Source organism: Bufo gargarizans, chromosome 8 (genome assembly GCF_014858855.1).
Source record: "Bufo gargarizans isolate SCDJY-AF-19 chromosome 8, ASM1485885v1, whole genome shotgun sequence".
Lineage (NCBI taxonomy): Eukaryota > Metazoa > Chordata > Amphibia > Anura > Bufonidae > Bufo > Bufo gargarizans.
The window spans coordinates 197,346,946-197,369,501 of NC_058087.1; the positions used below are offsets into that span (position 1 = coordinate 197,346,946).

Sequence of the window (22,556 nt, forward strand, 5' to 3'; positions counted from 1 at the left end):
GGGATAGCCAGTAATAAGGTCATGTGTCTTCCAAAAGCAACCAATTGACTTATATGCTCCCCACCCCAGTCCAGGAGGACTACTGATTCATGGAGCCACATGGAAAAAAAAATCTTACACATGTGTTGTGTTGTATTGCACCTTGTATATACCTGTATTTACCAGTGTTACAGAATATACATATATATGTACCACCCCCCCCCCTCCCCCCCACATATAGAGACTCTGCTAGGTTATGTAAGATCACTCCAGGATCCTCCTCATCTTCATCTGACTCCCCCGGAGTGTCTGTGGGAAGTCCACCCATGTGGTCCAGGAAAATGCAGGGTGTTGCGAGTCAGTTGTGTTGTAGCGTGCGTTAAGTCCGGCCTCTGCGCAGCCTGCGGAGTGGTACCAGAACCCTCCTCCCCAATACTCCGCACAGTTCTGAACGTGTCCATCCTGGTCCTTATCATAGGTGGAGAACATGTGTCCAACATGGAGGCTCAGGGCGTCCCCTGCAAAACGTACAGAAGACAAATGACAGGGGAAACGTGTGTCTTAAATTTCATACATATTGGTGTGGGTGTCGCTTTAGTTACCTGCTGCCCCCCAGGTATTGTTCCTGTCTTACCTGCTCCTCCGTCAGTAAATGCCCCTACATTCAGCCGGTATCCATCACTGTCAGGGTTCAGGGCATGACGGGATAGACTGAAGTTCATGTACTGAGCTGAAACCCGGGCTCCTTCCAGATCTTCCAGCTCCACCCTCAGCTCATACTCACCGCACATCGTCAGGCGGTAAATGTTCTGCAGCCCTGGTGCCAGTGGGAGAGATGAAAAGATTATAAAAAAAACCTACACAAATCATGGCCACCAACATTCGCTCTAAAAATGGGATAAAGCTGAGGACCGTCTTCCCCCACCCTCCACCTCAGGGGCTGCTTGAGGGAACAAAGTTTTAAAGCATACCCCCAGCTACCGCCCACTGGAGACAATGTCAATAAAACTTCTCATTAAGGTCCATACAGTCAGGTCCATAATTATTGGGACATCGACACAATTCTAAAAAATATGGCTCTATACACCACCACAATGGATTTGAAATGAAACGAACAAGATGTGCTTTACCCGCAGACTGTCAGCTTTACCCGCAGACTGTCAGCTGTACCTGCAGACTGTCAGCTCTACCCGCAGACTGTCAGCTCTACCCGCAGACTGTCGGCTTTACCCGCAGACTGTCGGCTTTACCCGCAGACTGTCGGCTTTACCCGCAGACTGTCGGCTTTACCGGCAGACTGTCGGCTTTACCGGCAGACTGTCGGCTTTACCCGCAGACTGTCGGCTTTACCCGCAGACTGTCGGCTTTACCCGCAGACTGTCAGCTTTACTCTGAGGCCATTTACATCCAAATCAGGTGAACGGTGTAGGAATTACAGCAGTTTGCATCTGTGCCTCCCACTTGTTAAAGGACCAAAAGTAAAGGGACAGAATAATAATCATAAATCAAACTTTCCCTTTTTAATACTTGGTTGCAAATCCTTTGCAGTCAATTACAGCCTGAAGTCTGGAACGCATAGACATCACCAGACGCTGGTCTCATCCCTGGTGATGCTCGGCCCGGCCTCTACTGCCACTGTCTTCAGTTCCTGCTTGTTCTTGGGACATTTTCCCTTTAGTTTTATCTTCAGCAAGTGAAATGCTCAATCGGATTCAGGTCCGGGGATTGACTCGGCCATTGCAGAACATTCCACTTCTTTACCTTAAAAAACTCTTTGGTTGCTTTTGCAGTATGCTTTGGGTCATTGTCCATCTGCACTGTGAAGAGCCGTCCAATGAATTCTGAAGCATTTGGCTGAATAGGAGCAGATAATATTGTCCGAAACACTTCAGAATTCATCCTGCTGCTTTTGTCAGCAGTCACATCATCAATAAATACAAGAGAAGCAGTTCCATTGGCCGCCATACATGCCCACGCCATGACACTACCACCACCATGCTTCACTGATGAGGTGGTATGCTTAGGACCATGAGCAGCTCCTTTCCTTCTCCATACTCTTCTCTTCCCATCACTCTGGTACAAGTTGATCTTGGTCTCATCTGCCCATAGGATGTTGTTCCAGAACTGTGAAGACTTTTTTTAGATGTCGTTTGGCAAACTCTAATCTGGCCTTCCTGTTTTTGAGGCTCACCAATGGTTTCCATCTTGTGGTGAACCCTCTGTATTCACTCTGGTGAAGTCTTTTCCTGATTGTTGACTTTGACACACATACACCTACCTCCTGGAGAGTCTTCTTGATCTGGCCAACTGTTGTGAAGGGTGTTTTCTTCACCAGGGAAATAATTCTTCGCTCATCCACTACAGTTGTTTTCCGTGGTCTTCCGGGTCTTTTGGTGTTGCTGAGCTCACCGGTGCATTCCTTCTTTTTAAGAATGTTCCAAACAGGTAAAACAAACCCACCAGAGAGATAGCAAAAACATTAGGCGTGGCCAAAACTGCCACGCCTAATGTTTTTGCTATCTCTCTGATCGGTTTGTTGTGTTTTTCAGCCTAATGATGGCTTCACTGATAGTGACAGCTCTTTGGATCTCATCTTGAGAGTTGACAGCAACAGATTCCGAATGCAGATAGCAGACTGGAAATGACCTCTGGACCTTTATCTGCTCATTGTAATTTGGATAATGAGGGAATAACACACACCGGCCATGGAACAGCTGAGAAGACAATTGTCCCATTACTTTTGGTCCTTTAACAAGTGGGAGTCACATATGCAAACAGTTGTAATTCCTGCACCGTTCACCTGATTTTGATGTAAATGCCCTCAGATTAAAGCTGACACTCTGCGGGTAAAGCTGACAGTCTGCGGGTAAAGCTGACAGTCTGCGGGTAAAGCCGACAGTCTGCGGGTAAAGCCGACAGTCTGCGGGTAAAGCCGACAGTCTGCGGGTAAAGCCGACAGTCTGCGGGTAAAGCCGACAGTCTGCGGGTAAAGCCGACAGTCTGCGGGTAAAGCCGACAGTCTGCGGGTAAAGCCGACAGTCTGCCGGTAAAGCCGACAGTCTGCGGGTACAGCCGACAGTCTGCGGGTACAGCCGACAGTCTGCGGGTACAGCCGACAGTCTGCCGGTAAAGCTGACAGTCTGCAGGTAAAGCACATCTTGTCCGTTTCATTTCAAATCCATTGTGGTGGTGTATAGAGCCAAAAATGTTAGAATTGTGTCCATGTCCCAATATTTATGGACTTGACTGTATCTCAGCTTCTAGGGAGAAATGCAGTCTATGACATGGACCTTTTATTCCATATTGTGGACCTAAATACAGAATTAGAGCTAAGTTTAGAGGTTAAATTTACCGAGCCAGTACTCTCCATCCGCGTTCCCGAACCCATGGACGTAATCCTGCCAGGACTGGTTGAAATGCACGGAACCGTCCAGCCGCCTCTGGAACACCTGTTGGAATGTACAACTAGTATATCACAATATAACATGCCCATAATAGCATCCCACTTACTGTCCAGACCATCCCACTGGTCGTCATGTCACAGTACACCGGTAGGGGGCGGCGCGCTCCTCGTGGATGTATGATATATACACCACTCAAGGGTCGACTTCTGTCCCAGACATCCTGGCAGTCAGCAGGAAACCATTCTGCCTCAGACTTGTGCTGCGGAGCTGAGGACGGAGCAGTCAGAATGAATGGATGCTGAGGGTTGTGTGTTTTATAGAGTGCAATGAAGGTGGAGCACAATGGTCGCTACGAGATGTGGATTACCTATAACCTAAGGGGGGCACAAACTTATTTTTGTTCAAAGCTGATTACTGAAGAGAAGCATCACCACTCTCTGCATGTGTACATAACCGTATGTCGTGAGCGTCCGGGTGTGTGTATACATATAGTGAGCATGCCCATGCATATAGTGGGCGTGCATATGTAGTGAGCATGCGAATCTATGTCTGAATGTGTGTGCATGTATTAGTAACTGTTCGTGAGCACCGTATAGTAGTATTGTGCACTGTATGGCGCTATTTAATCACTATATGACACTGTTGAATTAACATTATATTATGTGACCACTAACAGATATTAAACAAGTTCACAATTAGAAAAAAAATCTCGAAGGGCTCAGAGTGGGTTAAAAAATATTTAAATAAGCGACAATTACCTCAACAATCCCCCAGCGCTCCCATTCCAGCAGTTACTGGATTCCAATTAATCCCTCTTGTCCCTTCTTTACATCCAGAAAACGCTCAGCCAGTCACTTGCCACAACGGCGACCCAACTCAGTGAGGGGCGAGCGGGCATCTTCTGGACAACCCCTTTAATATTTAAAGTGATGTTGCTACCCTAAAACACCAATTAACTACTGCATCATGGTGTGATCATAGCATCTGCTCCTCTACCAGGGCAGTACAGGTCCCACTGTACGTAGTTCAGGTCACTTACCTGGTAGAGCATTGTTCCAGCTGCCGGTGACTTGTTGACACAACACAAGGAAGGCGATTATCTAAGAGACAGTGAGATGGGATGGGTGGTAAATGTTCCATCAGCAAAGCCTCCACCTCTGTGACCACCAAACATTAGAATGTGTCCATCTATGCAGTAGTGGTCAATCAAGCCCCATAAAACTGCATGAGAGGTGAAGGCACTTGGCTGTTTCTGGTGGAGCCCTATAGATAGATGCTAAGTGTTAACGGCTGGAATATCTCTTTCGATTTGCTCATAAATCACAAATTACCGAAGCTTCTGCTTATTTTGGACATAGTGTTGTGAGAAGACTCTGATCATTGGAGGAGACATTTATAGTGGAAGGACATGAACGAAAAAAAAAAGCTACAAGATGAATGGAGAGAATAACGGGAACAGAATCAACAAACATTCCAGGTGCAGCACTTCTTCAAGGGTATGTCCTACTCTTCCAAAATGATCAGAGCAAAAGAAAGAGAAGAAGAATCCATCTATTATGGTGTAATTCACACACAGTGGTGATTGGGATGTCCAACTACGTTGCTCTTGGAAAAAAATGAACTCTACTGGATCAAAGTTGCTATCATTTTTCCACAAATCATGAAATTGAAAAATTTGTAGATCGGACATTCTGAAAAAACATGAATTATCTGACAGGGATGAGGTGAATCTTCCTTGTAGTGACTTGTGATTTTTCTAGCTCAGGAGATTCTGGAAAACACACGGAGGACTGAATTGTATAAGAAGGATGATCACTTACCTTCATGGCAGAAAGCTTGTCTCCAGGTTTTGTATGGGACTGATGTGATGAGATGTTGTGACTTTATATAACCCCAGACACCAGGCAATTACAGGAACAGCATTGAGGGAAGGACATATGGGGGAAACCCAGCCATGGCACTGTCCCATCAGAAAGAGTCCATTGTATTAAGAATTGGTGAAGTTCTTACAGTTGTCTCAGGCTGGCTGTACCCCATCTCTTCCGACTCCCCTATACACCTACACTTTCATTTGGCCAAGTGTGTATTAGTTGTCAATAGGGAGAAAACTGCTACCAGATGCTTTTTGCAGCATCTTATCTCCTGGAAGAAAAAAAGGGATGGTTCAAGAATATTTTTGACTGATTCTTCTCTCTCCCAACATGAATAATCCAGTATGGGTGAGGTGAATCTTCCTTGTAGTGACTTGTGATTTTTCTAGCTCAGGAGAATCTTTAAAACTGATGGAGGACCAAATCTGTTGAGGAAGAGTTGGCAGCTCGTCTATATACATTAGACCAGGCATCCTCAAACTGCGGCCTTCCAGCTGTTGTAGAACTACAACTCCCACAATGCCCTGTTGTAGGCTGTTCGGGCATGCTGGGAGTTGTAATTTTGCAACAGCCGGAGGGCCGCAGTTTGAGGATGCCTGCATTAGACTGTTGGCCAACCATACACATACTCTACTATCAGACTCCTTTGTCCTCTTTGGACTCCTCTGTACTCCAAGACTTTTTGGTCCCTTCAGACCCACATGCCCCCCATCCAGATAAGTATCTCCCTTCCAGACCCATCTGTTCCCCCTCCAGACTCCTCTTCCACCCTCTACCTCTCCAGACTTCTTTGTCACCTTCAATATCCTCTGTCCCCTATAGACCCTACTGTTATTAATCTAATGTGAATGGTCAACCTTAGTAATGTCCTTAGAGGTTGTTCTCCAATGATAATTTGCATTAGGAGACAATACAAGATTCTCACATAGAGACCTGTCTAGAACCTCCCCCAGGTCCATGACAGTTTCCCCTAGATACCTGATAACATTGCTTCCTTCCACTTTCTGAATTAGTGAAGAAATGTTGAAAAACTGGAGAAATATCAACAAGGAGTTTATTCATCATCAATTTATTTATTTTATTTCCTCTCTTATATAGCGCTGACATATTCCGCAGCGCTGTACAGATGTTATCATCGCTTGCTGTCCCCAGTGGGGCTCACAATCTAAGTTCTGGATGTCTGTGGAGTGTAGGAGAAAACCGGAGAACCCGGAGGAAACCCACACAAACATGGAGAGAACATACACAGTCCATGCAGATGTTGTCCTTGGTCAGATTCAAACCTAGAATCCCAGCGCTGCAAATCACCAGTGCTAACCACTGAGCCACCACTACCCTTTAAGCCACCATGCTGCCCACCAGTGCTAATCACTGAGATACCACTACCCTTTAAGCCACCATGCTGCCCACCAGTGCTAACCACTGAGATACCACTACCCTTTAAGCCACCCTGCTGCCCACCAGTGCTAACCACTGAGATACCACTACCCTTTAAGCCACCATGCTGCCCACCAGTGCTAACCACTGAGATACCACTACCCTTTAAGCCACCATGCTGCCCACCAGTGCTAACCACTGAGATACCACTACCCTTTAAGCCACCCTGCTGCCCACCAGTGCTAACCACGGAATCACTACTACCCTTTAAGCCACCATGCTGCCCACCAGTGCTAACCACGGAATCACTACTACCCTTTAAGCCACCGTGCTGCCCACCAGTGCTAAGCACTGAGCCATCCATGCAAGGCTTCTTTAAAGAAAAATTTCAGTTTAGAACTAATCCACATTTGTTAGGTTTATCACTGGATACATAGGGGGAGAGGTACTAAGCTAAAAACACCAGAATACTGGCTTCTGCCGGTCATGCTTTGCTTCACATTTATTTTGCGTGGCTTAGTGGAAAGGGGGAGTTGTTTACCATGAAATGGTGGTGTGGTCTAGGATGCTCCGCTGCGCACCAAAAATGTGCCAAACTTTTGCTGCAAAATTCCTGTGGAAAGTAAGCCGACCAGTAGGTGGCGTACCAACTCCACCCAGCCTGAGCCCCTGTGATGGATTTGGTGCTTTTTTAAACTGTCAAACTATTAGACAGAATTAGTAACTCTGCCCCAGTGTGTTTTACTTATTGTTTTCCCCAAGGTTCCTCTTTTGTGGTTGCAAGTATCAGACAAAGTGTTTGTTTTACGAAGAAAATCCTGGAATTTCCAGTAAGGAGACCCTTTCCCGCCCCATCATCTCAAGACTCTTTTGACTATATAATCACAATACTCTGTTAAAATAATACAATAATACATCATTCACAAATGTGATTGTCCAAGAGCTGGAAATTGCATCTGATTGAAGCCTTGTTGATGCTCATGATGGCACTAGTGGTGGATGTTGAGGGTCCTTGGCCTCAAGGTGATTGTCCTTCTCCACAGAAACCCAATGAGACATCAATAACTTAGACATTTACGGCGATCTTCATCTCAGATGCTTTCAGGGAGTAGTATTGTCCTTTCCATCTTGACCAAGTCATGCCCTTTGCATACTGGCTGGTATTTCCCTTTAGATATAGTCCATTTAGGTTGGCGCTGTGACAGTCCTTGTACCAAGAGGCTCCTTGAAAACTGATGGCACAGTTACCTGAATATGTGTCTCTGTCATTGTCACTGGTGGAAAAATTCATCTCATTCTGACTTCTCAGTGAATCTCCTGTTGAGTTTATAATACACAAGAAAGTTAAGAATATTTTATCACCCAAGTCTCAATGATCAACTCTAAAATCTTGGGCTTAAAGAGGACCTTTCACCAGAAAAAACTTCTAAACTAACTACACAGACATGTAGAGCCGCGCCCAGGGACGCACCTGCACCTACTGTTATACCTGGGCGCCGCTCCGTTCTCCGGTTTTAGCCTCCGGTATCTTCATAGTTAGGCTCCAACCAGGGGAACCTGCCGGCGCCTCCTTCTCCCATGCTGCAGCGCTGGCCAATCACAGCGCTCAGCTCATAGCCTGAGAGAGAAAAAAGCCTCTCAGGCTATGAGCTGAGCGCTGTGATTGGCCAGCGCTGCAGCATGGGAGAAGGAGGCGCCGGCAGGTTCCCCTGGGTGGAGCCTAACTATGAAGATACCGGAGGCTATAACCGGAGAATGGAGCGGCGCCCGGGGATAACAGTAAGTGCAGGGGGATCCCTGGGCTCCGCTCTACATGTCTGTATAGTTAGTTTAGAAGTTTTTTTCTGGTGAAAGGTCCTCTTTAATAATTTCTGTCTCTTGTGTACTATCTTCCAGCATTGGAGAAGGCTTTGTCCCTTTCCACAACCACTTCCTGAAAGGAATCCTGGACACAGGAGAGACCACCAAGTAATGCCACACTTACAGAGAGCAGAGCAACCTGGTGGCGTAGTGTAAGCACTGGAAACCATGGTGGGCTAACTGGGTGGAAGCTCACAGGACCAAATGGGTTAGTAAAGTTGGGGCAGCAAGAACCTGTAATTCTGGGGTAAAGGAATAGACAGCAGAAAGAGTATGCTACTTAGGAAGTATAGGAGAAGCCTCCATTTTCATTGGGGTCCAAAGCAGAGGAACAATTAATCTCAAGGGCCCTGAAACTTCCTGAAAATGGGGTCACTTACCAATTGGTTTGTTGGGGTCACCGTCTTTAAATGTTCCAATGTGCAGCTTGTACCCGTCCTCCTCTGGATCAATGGCGAACTGTGACAGAGAGAAGGTATCATAGGTCCCGTATCTAGCATCATTCTCAAAATCTACTAGGTAAACACGAAGACGATACGACCTCTTCTGGGTGAGCATGTAAATGTTCTGCAAACCTGGAAACAATAAGCAGGAGAGATTGGGCTGAATTCCACTCTTAATTTACATAGTACAAGATTATATGGGATGATGAAGCATATTGTTACCCAGCCAATATTCTCCGTTTGCCTTCCCAAACCCGTTCTTGTATTCTTTCCAGCCACGGTAGAAGTCCACACTACCATCAAACCTCTTCTGAAACACCTGGAGAAGAAGATATGACATTAAGGGCACGTTCGGGAGTCTCAGAAAGTTAGGAGTAGACGTAAAGGGACAACAGAAGACCAAGGACAACTTACTGAGATTGTTTTTCTATTTTAGGGGAATTATCTGTTAGTACCCACCGTCCAGGGTCCTCCAGCGCTGCTCATGTCACAGTAAACAGGTACCGGAGGAGCGTTCGCACCACCAGGATATATCAGGTACACACCGTCCGAGGTCAGACCCTGGGCAGCCATATCCGAGCAGTCATGGGGGTGACAGGTATCTATGCAGCTGGCGACTAGGAGGAGAGGACACAGGAGGAGGTCAGATGGCTCCTTAGAATAGCTGCATCTGGAGATACTCTAATCTTGGTTATTCATCTATAAAAATGTCCCTTAATACATCACTCCAGTTATCTGGATGAAAGCTTCTGGAGGTCTAACATGATCACTCATGGATTATACCAAAGGAGACAACCCCGGTGTATGAACATGAGGTTCTCACAGCCCCACCTCTAGTAATAATAATAATCTTTATTTATATAGCGCCAACATATTCTGCAGCGCTTTACCTGTTAATTCCAGTATATAAATTGAGTGAAAAAAATCAATAATTTCTGCAAACAAAATGTTGTACTCACGATTAGCCTGGTTGAGGGGCGCAGAGGACACGGGACCAATCAGCAGCAGGAAGAGGGTGAAATTCAGCGACAGCTTCTAATTAGAGGAGAATTATGTGCATTTTAATACAGGTAACATATGGCCGATAACTGATCTGTGAAGAATTATCTCGGATATTATTTTTCGAGCCTCATTCAGTGGTATCTCAGCTCATGTTTAGCTCATATCCCAGCAATGAAGGTTCCACCAGGGTAACATTATAAGACCTGCTCCTCTCCCCCACAGTGCTCCGCACTTACCTTCATGTTTGCAGATACCTGCAGACTGGAGAAAGTGTTCAGGTCTCTGCTCTATAAAGAACTAGGTCAGACGTCATCACACATTGACCCGGTCCAATATTAACTCCACTTCCTGGTAAATAAGAGTCAAGGCCAAGGACAAATAAATCTTACAAACCTTCCGGGAACAGACAGAACAATAGACAGAGGGCTGAAATGTGTCCTTACAGGAAAAATGCCCCATCTTATCTGTTAGGGCACTTTCACACTAGCGTTATTCTTTTCCGGTATTGAGTTCCGTCCTAGGCGCTCAATACCAGGAAAAAACGCATCCGTTTGGTCCTAATGCATTCGGAATGGAAAGCAATCCGTTCAGTATGCATCAGGATGTCTTCCCTTCCGTCCCTTTTACGGTATTTGGCCAGAGGAAGCGGCATGCTGTAGTATTTTCTTCGGCCAGAATTCTGGAACACTTGCCGGATTTGGCATTAATTTCCATTGAAATGTATTAATGCCAAATCTGGTACCAAGTGTTCCGGAAATTGCCGCATTGACGGATCCGGTTTTGCGGTCTGCTCATGCGCAGACATTTAAAAATGTGAAAAACATAAATACTGGATCATTTTTTCCAGATGACACCGGAGAGACGGATCTGGTATTTCAATGCATTTGTCAGATGGATCCGGAAACAAATAATACCCATTTCCATACGGTTTCTGGATCCGGCAGGCAGTTCTAGCAACGGATCTGCCTGCTGGAATCCAACAACGCTAGTCTGCAAGTACCTTTAGTTTTCCAACTAATATATATCACTGAAGTGACTTCCATAGCTTCACTATCCTCCAGAAATCCCAGCATGCACGAGAATGAGGGATGAGGCACAGACTTCCAGGATATAGCGCTGAGATGGAGGAGCTTCACAGAGAATGTCCACTGAGCTCTGAACCTGCAGCTACACAAGCAACGTATGAAAGAAAGCAGATCCTGACTATAACAACATAATGATTCTAGAACAGGCATCCTCAAACTGCGGCCCTCCAGCTGTTGCAAAACTACAACTCCCAGTATGCCCGAACAGCCTACAGGTATCAGCCTACAGCAGGGCATTGTGGGAGTTGTAGTTTTACAACAGCTGGAGGGCCGCAGTTTGAGGATGCCTGCTCTAGAACCTCTCACAGATCCAGAAATGATTTCCCTCATAATAATATGGCCGCCATTAGAATGAAGCTGTCTCAAGATCAGCAGAAGGATGCAGGTCTGGCTCCTCTAATCCCTGGACTCAGCTGCTAAAGTTGGAGAAGCTTTTTCTGGTCGTTCATATTCCATTTCCCCGTGCCCATTGAAATGATTGAGAAATAATACAATATCTGGTCGTATCAAGACCACTAGTGGGGGAACTGCTCTGTGCATCTATGCAGTGGCTTCATTTTGGCTCATAGAGGGGCTTATGATCGGGGATTCCTGTCTATGACACCCATATACCCTAACAGGACATATCGACTGCTAATGTACCACCATCGATGTGGTCTCCTGAAGACGAGGACCTTCACCATTTGCCATATCATAAAGGATCTATTGTAGACAGATGTGAGATGTTATAAGTGGACGAGTATTGGGTAAAAGGTCTTGTGTTTGTGTATTAATTACTTGGAGATAATTGATTAATCATCAGTGTATATCTCATTGTGAACATGAGCCAAGATGCACAAGCATGCCCATGACATAGACCAGAGACACACGACTATAGTGGAGGCGTCCATAGGTGTTCATCTGGTCTCGCAGTGTCTTACATTGTCCAAACTCTACAGATCTGTGTTTTGTTCTCTATATTTGTTTGGTCAGATCTGAGAACCTGGGACGGTAAATCACCATCTAGAATGGAGGGATTACATGAGACAGGGTCTAATAATGCTGTATTAAGTAATCACAGCTCCCTCATGATGCTACATTGTTACAAACCTAATACCATCAGGACTAATAACACAGTAATCTGGTCCGCTCATATGTTATGCGGGGGGATTGTCGTCACAGTTGCTGTTTGCTGCTTTCTCTAGATGTTGGGGAAATCTTCATCTCAGTCCTCTTCAGGGAATAGTAAGCCCCTTTCCATGTGGCCCATACAACACCGGTGGCATACTCCGTGGTGACACCATTTTGATATTTCCCATTAATATTGGCCCCATGACATTTGTTGTACCAGAAGGCTCCATGATACATCACTGCACAGTTACCGACATACGTGTCTCTATCGTGGTCATGGTTTGAAAATTTGAACTGGTTATGGCCTTGTATAGAATTTCCTGTGAATGACAATGCAAAACCAATCACGTACAATAAACCATGCTGCCAACCCAGACACAACCATATTCATCAGTTATAGAACATGAACCTCAGGTCACATCCACTTCCTGAATGTGTCCCCTGAATAGATCTACCAGTCTTCTGTAGAATTCAGTCTCTTTAATTGCCCCCCCCTCCCCCCCCAATAAAAAAAAAAGAAACTAAACAAAAAAAAAAACTCAGAAATAGAATCATCATAATAGATCCCCTCTTCTATCCTTAGTCGATTTCAGAATTTGGCTAAACCTTTACATTTCTTGATTCTTGCTTGTTTTACAAACCTTTGCCTCATCTCATTGATTCCTTCTAGTTGTTAAAACGGAAGCCAGAAACTTTTGAAAGTTATACAGGGTGGCCTAAAAGTATGGAGACAGCTGAATAAATGGAAAATGGTGGTTGGGAATGCCATCCTGTGTGTGGCATGTGTCTATGGGGAAGGGGGCTGAGCTTTAGAAGGAGGACATTTCAGATCATCATGCCTATTGATTTAATCTTTTCTCCATATTTATTTGAAGGCAGTAGGATCTATTCTTCTTGTACAGCTTTGGGTATAAGTGTCCCAAAGTCGTAGCTACAACAACTGGTTATGGAGACCAGATATCCGTAAACAAGATCATTCATAAAATAGACAAATATGTAAAAAAATTAAAGCTATATCAGATAGTCTCATGAAATCCCCCTCTTCTTCACTTACCAGCCCGTCTTGTTGGATCTCCTTCCTTAAATCCATCGATATGCAGTTTGTCCCCGTCCACATCAGGGTTGACTGCTAGAGGTGAGAGGGAGAAGGAGTCATAAGTCACGTGGCGAGTGTCGTTCTCAAAGTCCTCCAGGTCGATGCGCAGACGATACAACTTCTTCTGGGTCAGGAGGAAAATGTTCTGCAAACCTGAATACATGAATGTACAGAAGTGTATGTTTTAATGATAACCCAACAACTGCTTGTAAATAAGTTCTTCGAATATAGAGTAAATCCAATGTATAAGTTGCCATTAATGAGTGTTGACACAATTACCCAGCCAGTATTCTCCAGATGCTAGTCCAAAGCCAGACTTATAGTCTTCCCAAACCCGATAGAAGTCCACGCCACCATCAAACCTCTTCTGAAAGACCTGCAAGGAGAGAAACAGTCTGGAGGTGTCCATTCACATTTATATGTAGTAGACCCTAGGATGAAGGAGACTGATTGGATCCATTTATGAATGGTTAGATGGAAGATGCCTACATAAGGTCCACATGTGTTTTCCGTGGAGAATATATGAGATGTTGATCACATTTTGGCAGCAGGAAAACACTGGATGGGGCCGAGCAACAATGAGTAGACCATTGACTAATGATGTCTAAAAGGGGATGTCTCAGGGCAGGGGGCTAATACGTTGTTACAGGCATGAGATATGTGTACAAAGATTCAACCCCTTTATAGGATCATCTAGATTTATAGTATATCATAAAAATGCCAGATTCTAAGGATTACAAAAAATTATTCGTCTTTATCGTGAGATCGTTTGGATCATAACTGATCTATGATCGGTTTAGGAAGTATATGTGCAGGAATTATCTGTTAGTACCCACCGTCCAGGGTCCTCCAGCGCTGCTCATGTCACAGTACACAGGTACCGGAGGAGCGTTCGCACCACCAGGATATATCAGGTACACACCGTCCGAGGTCAGACTCTGGGCAGCCATATCCGAGCAGTCATGGGGGTGACAGGTATCTATGCAGCTGACGACTAGAAGGAGAGGACACAGGAGGAGGTCAGATGGCTCCTTAGAATAGCTGCATCTGGAGATATGCAGTGTCCCAGGGGGTCAGTAGTGTATGCTGGGCTTTGTAGTGCAGATTGACCCACTAACCTGGGATCCACTGTCGTCTTCAATGGGGCGGATACTGGAACAGGCAAGTGATTTAAAGTTCGTGACGCCAGTGTCAATTAAACGGTGACACGCCGTGTATGGTATTGTAGAAGAATGAAGCAAGCACAGGATAGCCAACAAAAACTGGAACTTTACTGAGTATCAGTTATAATCATACATGGACGCAGTTGGAAGCGCCGTTCCATGAAAGACAGTTGGTTTCAATTGGAATACAGGTGGTTCTTAGAAGTACAGAATGGCCGGTCTTAGCAATGTTCTTTACAGAGTGTTGATTACAGGAGATGCAGTACAGGCGGCTTGCACACTATTCCTGACTGGTCCTGAAACATGTGACTTATCCTCCAAGGTCTAATGCCCTATAGCTGGCGTACCCTTGGAGCTGTCTTTATATAGTACCTCCTCTGTTATCTTGAGTGCCTCTTGCTTTATCTGATCGGCCTCTGTGGTATTCTGTGTCCTGGCTGGTGCTTATGCTGTTTCCGCTACAATGGATGATGACTCAGGAGGGGAACCTTTTCCTTGCATCCGGAACCCGGTTACAGGGCTTACTACCCTCTCCTAGTCGACAGGCTTCAGGCCTGCTCTTCTCTCACAGGCCCATAGCCTGGCCTTGACTCAGACACAGGATCATCTCTGACTCCTTTTCCCACTGTCTGCCTGCTTACTACTCCCTGACTGGGCCTTATATAAACTAGGGCTCCCTAGCTCCCTCTAGTGACTCAGAGCTGGAATAACACCCTAGCCGGCCTGCACATGCACGTTTCACAGTAACAGGAAAATACATAGCAGTACATTGACAAGATGTTCTCTACCAACCTCCCCATAAATACAGGGGGAACGACAATACCCAAGTGACCCTTCAGTAGTGACGGGGTATTACTCTCCCGTACACTACATACCCCGCTGCTTTAAGCTGAGTACGACCTCGTACTCCATCAGGGCCCGCCCAACTGGAATCATGACCTGAAATAGAGAAAGACACATGCATGCATACATATATGTCATTTACACTCTTATCAGACCCAATTGGCAAAGGTGAAGTGCGGTGACAAGGGGCGTCGTTCTCTTCTTCTCAGGATAGTGAGTGGAACCGGGGCGCTGACCTGGCACAGCGAGATGTTTAAAGAACCAGGATAGTCCATGACAATAAATAAGTCCATAGTAAAACCAACATCTCAGAGGCTTGCACATAGGAAGTCCATATCTGGGCACATAGACGTGAATAAAAACCGGTTATTAAATACTGTCAGCAGCACATATATAAAATGACAATACAGGACTCTAACAAGACCAGGGCCATGTTATCCCGGCAAGTCCTGCTTACCCTCTAAAATAGTGCTGACATAAAAATGTCTTTTCAACCTGAAATGGGGGTAAAAAGGGGTAAAATGGTGCAAACTAAAGGCACAACCGGGATTTTAGCAGCAGGCCGGATGTCTCAAACACAACATGGGCAGGCTGGGAGCTGTGGTATACAGTGGCACCGTTTCTTGATCATCATGCCACCGGCCGTGTATAACTGGCAGCAAGCTACACCAGCTTTGCCAACCGGAGGGACAAAACGGCCATTAGGGAGACAGACATGAAAAAACCTACTCACAGGCGAGTGTCATATTCTTCCTCTGATGACGAGTCGATGAACGGCACTTGTAGCAACTGTTCAGGCCTAGCCGGCCATATCTGGAAACCATCCCCTCTGACGATCTTTAAAGGGGGAGGCTTGTCCTTCATTGCCTCCATCTCGGCATCCGTCCTGGGAAACGGGATACATTGCACGCATCCTGCGTACCCGAGGTCCTCCACCCAGTACACTCTTTTGCGTAGAGCCTCTATGTCAGCCTTGATGCAGGTCAGTGGTGCTACCGGAGGTCCGGTAATAGTAGCCGCTTGGGTAACTGTGGCAGCCGCTGCTAGATGTCGGGCCTCAGCGCATTCTTCTGCCCGCTGGCAGCTGTCCAGCCGCTCTCTCTCCTCTTCTCTCACTGGGTGCAGAGACGACACTGGCTCCTCCCACACACTGGGCCGGTCTACCTCCATCCGAGGCCCGCCTCCTAGGCTTAACTCTTCAGGGAAGTCAGCCGCATCATCACTTCTCAAGGTGGGTGGCGCTCCAGGACAATCTCCTCCTCCTTCTTGGAGGGTTTTGGCGCCAAATATTCGCGCCTCTATACATCTTGATGGCGCAGTAAAAAGCCTCATGGCGTTGGCGGCCATTTTGGATGTCCGGGTGCTGCAATTCAATGACAGCAAGCAGGTTGAAGAAAAGTCCAATAAGTCACAGTCCAACAATTACGATTTTCTCTCTGTGGGTAGCGCAACACAGTACAGCGTCTCTAATTCCTCCCAGGCACAATTGTAATCCACAGATTTAGGAATAAAGGTTACAGTCTTTGCAATACGGTGGTGGAATAGTTAAAGCACACAGTTCACACTTCTCTGCACTTCAGAAGCATGCGGATCCTGTTCGTGACGCCAAAAAGAGCGATGCAGTGTCCCAGGGGGTCAGTAGTGTATGCTGGGCTTTGTAGTGCAGATTACCCACTAACCTGGGATCCACTGTCGTCTTCAATGGGGCAGATACTGGAACAGGCAGGTGATTAAAAGTTCGTGACGCCAGTGTCAATTAAACGGTGACACGCCGTGTATGATATTGTAGAAGAATGAAGCAAGCACAGGATAGCCAACAAAAACTGGAACTTTACTGAGTATCAGTTATAATCATACATGGACGCAGTTGGAAGCGTCGTTCCTTAGAAGACAGTTGGTTTCAATTGGAATACAGGTGGTTCTTAGAAGTACAGACTGGCCGGTCTTAGCAATGTTCTTTACAGAGTGTAGATTACAGGAGATGCAGTACAGGCGGCTTGCACACTATTCCTGACTGGTCCTGAAACATGTGACTTATCCTCCAAGGTCTAATGCCCTATAGCTGGCGTACCCTTGAAGCTGTCTTTATATAGTACCTCCTCTGTTATCCTGAGTACCTCTTGCTTTATCTGATCGGCCTCTGTGGTATTCTGTGTCCTGGCTGGTGCTTATGCTGTTTCCGCTACAATGGATGATGACTCAGGAGGGGAACCTTTTCCTTGGATCCGGAACCCGGTTACAGGGCCTTATACCACCCTCTCCTAGTCGACAGGCTCCAGGCCTGCTCTTCTCTCACAGGCCCATAGCCTGGCCTTGACTCAGACACAGGATCATCTCTGACTCCTTTTCCCACTGTCTGACTGCTTACTACTTCCTGACTGGGCCTTATATAAACTAGGGCTCCCTAGCTCCCTCTAGTGACTCAGAGCTGGAACAACACCCTAGCCGGCCTGCACATGCACGTTTCACAGTAACAGGAAAATACATAGCAGTACATTGACAAGATGTTCTATACCAACCTCCCCTTAAATACAGGGGGAACGACAATACCCAAGTGACCCTTCAGTAGTGACGGGGTATTACTCTCCCGTACACTACATATACTCTCATCTTGGTTATTCATCTATAAAAATGTCCCTTAATACATCACTCCAGTTATCTGGATGAAAGCTTCTGGAGGTCTAACATGATCACTCATGGATTATACCAAAGGAGACAACCCCAGTGTATGAACATGAGGTTCTCACAGCCCCACCTCTAGTAATAATAATAATCTTTATTTATATAGCGCCAACATATTCTGCAGCGCTTTACCTGTTAATTCCAGTAATACATTGACAGTATATAAATTGAGTGAAAAAAATCTATAATTTCTGCAAACAAAATGTTTCTCAGGACATCTCTAACTTCGCAAATCTCATATTGGATGAAAGTAATGACTTCAGGGAGTCTTCAGTTAGAGCAGCCATGTTGAACTCACCATCAGCCTGGTTGAGGGGCGCAGAGGACACGGGACCAATCAGCAGCAGGAAGAGGGTGAAATTCAGCGACAGCTTCTAATTAGAGGAGAATTATGTGCATTTTAATACAGGTAACATATGGCCGATAACTGAACTGATCTGTGAAGAATTATGTCGGATATTATTTTTCGAGCCTCATTCAGTGGTATCTCAGCTCATGTTTAGCTCATATCCCAGCAATGAAGCTTCCACCAGGGTAACATTATAAGACCTGCTCCTCTCCTCCACAGTGCTCCGCACTTACCTTCATTTTCGCAGATACCTGCAGATTGGAGAAAGTGTTCAGGTGTCTGTTCTAGGTCAGACATCATTACACATGGACCCGGTCCAATATTAACTCCACTTCCTGGTAAATAAGAGTCAAGGCCAAGGACAAATAAATCTTACAAATCTGCCAAGAACAGACAGAACAATAGACAGAGGGCTGAAATGTGTCCTTACAGGAAAAATGCCCCATCTTATCTGTTAGTGTACTTTCACACTAGCGTTATTCTTTTCCGGTATTGAGTTCCGTCCTAGGGGCTCAATACCAGGAAAAAACGCATCAGTTTAGTCCTAATGCATTCGGAATGGAAAGCAATCCGTTCAGTATGCATCAGGATGTCTTCCCTTCCGTCCCTTTTACGGTATTTGGCCAGAGGAAGCGGCATGCTGTAGTATTTTCTCCGGCCAGAATTCCGGAACACTTGCCGGATTTGGCATTAATTTCCATTGAAATGTATTAATGCCAAATCTGGTACCAAGTGTTCCGGAAATTGCCGCATTGACGGATCCAGTTTTGCGGTCTGCTCATGCGCAGACCTTTAAAAATTTGAAAAAAATAAATACCGGATCGGTTTTTCCAGATGACACCGGAGAGACGGATCTGGCATTTCAATGCATTTGTCAGACGGATCTGGAAACAAATAATACCCATTTCCATATGGTTTCTGGATCCGGCAGGCAGTTCTAGCAACAGATCTGCCTGCTGGAATCCAACAATGCTAGTCTGCAAGTACCTTTAGTTTTCCAACAAATAAATATCACTGAAGTGACTTCCATAGCTTCACTATCCTCCAGAAATCCCAGCATGCACGAGAATGAGGGATGAGGCACAGACTTCCAGGATATAGCGCTGAGATGGAGGAGCTTCACAGAGAATGTCCACTGAGCTCTGAACCTGCAGCTACACAAGCAATGTATGAAAGAAAGCAGATCCTGACTATAAGAACATAATGACTCTAGAACCTCTCACAGATCCAGAAACTATTTCCCTCATAATAATATGGCCACCTTTAGAATGAAGCTGTCTCAAGATCAGCAGAAGGATGCAGGTCTGGCTCCTCTAATCCCTGGACTCAGCTGCTAAAGTTGGAGAAGCTCTTTCTGGTCGTTCATATTCCATTTCCCCGTGCCCATTTAAATGATTGAGCAATAATACAATATCTGGTCGTATCAAGACCACTAGTGGGGGAACTGCTCTGTGCATCTATGCAGTGGCTTCATTTTGGCTCATAGAGGGGCTTATGATCGGGGATTCCTGTCTGTGACACCCATATACCCTAACAGGACATATCGACTGCTAATGTACCACCATCGATGTGGTCTCCTGAAGACGAGGACCTTCACCATTGGCCTCATCATAAAGGATCTATCGTAGACAGATGTGAGATGTTATAAGTGGACGAGTATTGGGTAAAAGGTCTTGTGTTTGTGTATTAATTACTTGGAGATAATTGATTAATCGTCAGTGTATATCTCATTGTGAACATGAGCCAAGATGCACAAGCATGCCCATGACATAGACCAGAGAGACACGACTTTAGTGGAGGCGTCCATAGGTGTTCATCTGGTCTCGCAGTGTCTTACATTGTCCAAACTCTACAGATCTGTGTTTTGTTCTCTATATTTGTTTGGTCAGATCTGAGAACCTGGGACGATAAATCACCATCTAGAATGGAGGGATTACATGAGACAGGGTCTAATAATGCTTTATTAAGTAATCACAGCTCCCTCATGATGCTACATTGTTACAAACCTAATACCATCAGGACTAATAACACAGTAATCTGGTCCGCTCATATGCTATGCGGGGGGATTGTCGTCACAGTTGCTGTTTGCTGCTTTCTCTAGATGTTGGGGAAATCTTCATCTCAGTGCTCTTCAGGGAATAGTAAGCCCCTTTCCATGTGGCCCATACAACACCGGTGGCATACTCCGTGGTGACACCATTTTGATATTTCCCATTAATATTGGCCCCATGACATTTGTTGTACCAGAAGGCTCCATTATAAATCACTGCACAGTTACCGACATACATGTCTCTATCGTGGTCATGGGTCGAAAATTTGAACTGGTTATGGCCTTGTATAGAATTTCCTGTGAATGACAATGCAAAACCAATCACGTACAATAAGCCAACCTGCCAACCCAGACATACAACCATATTCTTCAGTTATGGAACCTGAAACAGGTCACCTCCACTTCCCGAATGTGTCCCCTGAATAGATCTACCAGTCTTCTGTAGAATTCAGTCTCTTCAATTCGCCCCCCCACCCAATAAAAACAAAACAAAACAAAAAAAAATCTGAAATAGAATCATCAGAATAGATCCCCTCTTCTCTCATTAGTTGATTTCAGAATTTGGCTAAACCTTTACATTTCTTGATTCTTGCTCGTTTTAGAAACCTTTGCCTCATCTCATTGATTCCTTCTAGTTGTTAAAAAGGAAGCCAGAAACTTTTGAAAATTGTACAGGGTGGCCTAAAAGTATGGAGACACCTAAATAAATGGAAAACGGTGGTTGGAAATGCCATTCTGTGTGTGGCATGTGTCTATGGGGAAGGGGGCTGAGCTGTGAGGGGCACTGCCCAATGCGATGGCCATTTTAAAAGCTATCATTTTGGACCCAAGTTGATATTTCAAATCAGAAGGGATCCTGTGACATACAGTCAGGTCCATAAATATTGGGACATGGACGCAATTATAACATTTTTGGCTCTATACACCACCACAATGGATTTGAATAAAACAAACAAGATGTGCTTTACCTGCAGACTGTCAGCTTTACCTGCAGACTGTCAGCTTTACCTGCAGACTGTCAGCTTTACCTGCAGACTGTCGGCTTTACCTGCAGACTGTCAGCTTTACCTGCAGACTGTCAGCTTTACCCGCAGACTGTCAGCTTTACCTGCAGACTGTCAGCTTTACCTGCAGACTGTCAGCCTTACCTGCAGACTGTCAGCTGTACCCGCAGACTGTCAGCTTTACCTGCAGACTGTCAGCTTTACCTGCAGACTGTCAGCTTTACCTGAAGACTGTCAGCTTTACCTGCAGACTGTCAGCTGTAATTTGAGGGGATTTACATCCAAATCAGGTGAACGGTGCAGGAATTACAGCAGTTTGCATATGTGCCTCCCACTTGTTAAGAGACCACAAGTAATGGGACAATTGTCTTCTCGGCTGTTCCATGGCCGGTGTGTGTTATTCCCTTATTATCCCAATTACAATGAGCAGATGAAAGGTCCAGAGGTCATTTCCAGTTTGCTATTTGCATTTGGAATCTGTTGCTGTCAACTCCCAAGATGAGACCAAAGAGCGGTCACTATCAGTGAAGCCATCATTAGGCTGAAAAACACAACAAACCTATCAGAGAGATAGCAAAAACATCAGGCCTGGCCAAAACAACTGTTTGGAACATTCTTAAAAAGAAGGAACGCACCGGTGAGCTCAGCAACACCAAAAGACCCGGAAGACCACAGAAAACAACTGTGGTGGATGAGTGAAGAATTCTTTCCCTGGTGAAGAAAACACCCTTCACAACAGTTGGCCAGATCAAGAACACTCTCCAGGAGGTAGGTGTATGTGTGTCAAAGTCAACAATGAAGAGAAGACTTCACCAGAGTGAATACAGAGGGTTCACCACGAGATGTAACCTATTGGTGAGCCTCAAAAACAGGAAGGTCAGATTAGAGTTTGCCAAACGACATCTAAAAAAGCCTTCACAGTTCTGGAACAACATCCTATGGACAGATGAGACCAAGACCAACTTGTACCAGAGTGATGAGAAGAGTATGGAACTACTCATGATCCTAAGCATACTACTTCATCAGTGAAGCATGGCGGTGGTAGTGTCATGGCGTGGGCATGTATGGCGGCCAATGGAACTGCTTCTCTTGTTTTTATTGACGATGTGACTGCTGACAAAAGCAGCAGGATGAATTATGAAGGGTTTCGGGCAATATTATCTGCTCATATTCAGCCAAATGCTTCAGAACTCATTGGACGGCTCTTCACAGTGCAGATGGACAATGACCCAAAGCAT

At 45.5% G+C, this 22,556-nt stretch overlaps 4 protein-coding genes across 4 annotated transcripts in view; all 4 read right to left on the reverse strand.

Annotated features, from left to right (window-relative positions):
• Positions 1 to 196: 196 nt before the first annotated feature.
• LOC122944506 (microfibril-associated glycoprotein 4-like) lies at positions 197 to 5,287 on the reverse strand. Its single transcript, XM_044302859.1, has 6 exons — positions 5,204 to 5,287; positions 4,423 to 4,483; positions 3,490 to 3,650; positions 3,332 to 3,428; positions 614 to 796; positions 197 to 497 (listed from the first exon to the last, which is right to left on the reverse strand). Exons 1-6 carry the CDS (start codon positions 5,207 to 5,209, stop codon positions 244 to 246), a joined length of 762 nt encoding a protein of 253 aa, XP_044158794.1. The 5' UTR covers positions 5,210 to 5,287; the 3' UTR covers positions 197 to 243.
• A 1,020-nt stretch (positions 5,288 to 6,307) lies between these two features.
• On the reverse strand, positions 6,308 to 10,254 carry LOC122944505 (microfibril-associated glycoprotein 4-like). The gene is made up of 6 exons (XM_044302858.1): positions 10,173 to 10,254; positions 9,894 to 9,969; positions 9,394 to 9,551; positions 9,157 to 9,253; positions 8,872 to 9,066; positions 6,308 to 7,948 (listed from the first exon to the last, which is right to left on the reverse strand). Exons 1-6 carry the CDS (start codon positions 10,176 to 10,178, stop codon positions 7,698 to 7,700), a joined length of 783 nt encoding a protein of 260 aa, XP_044158793.1. The 5' UTR covers positions 10,179 to 10,254; the 3' UTR covers positions 6,308 to 7,697.
• A 1,079-nt stretch (positions 10,255 to 11,333) lies between these two features.
• LOC122944416 (microfibril-associated glycoprotein 4-like) lies at positions 11,334 to 18,526 on the reverse strand. Its single transcript, XM_044302654.1, has 6 exons — positions 18,498 to 18,526; positions 18,214 to 18,289; positions 14,064 to 14,221; positions 13,507 to 13,603; positions 13,186 to 13,380; positions 11,334 to 12,451 (listed from the first exon to the last, which is right to left on the reverse strand). Exons 1-6 carry the CDS (start codon positions 18,501 to 18,503, stop codon positions 12,177 to 12,179), a joined length of 807 nt encoding a protein of 268 aa, XP_044158589.1. The 5' UTR covers positions 18,504 to 18,526; the 3' UTR covers positions 11,334 to 12,176.
• A 1,681-nt stretch (positions 18,527 to 20,207) lies between these two features.
• Positions 20,208 to 22,556, reverse strand: part of LOC122944414 (microfibril-associated glycoprotein 4-like) — a 31,482-nt gene continuing 29,133 nt past the window's right edge. The window contains exon 7 of the mRNA XM_044302646.1: positions 20,208 to 20,611. Coding sequence (XP_044158581.1) covers positions 20,337 to 20,611 — 275 coding nt within the window. The 3' untranslated portion in view covers positions 20,208 to 20,336. The remainder of the gene's footprint in view (positions 20,612 to 22,556) is intronic.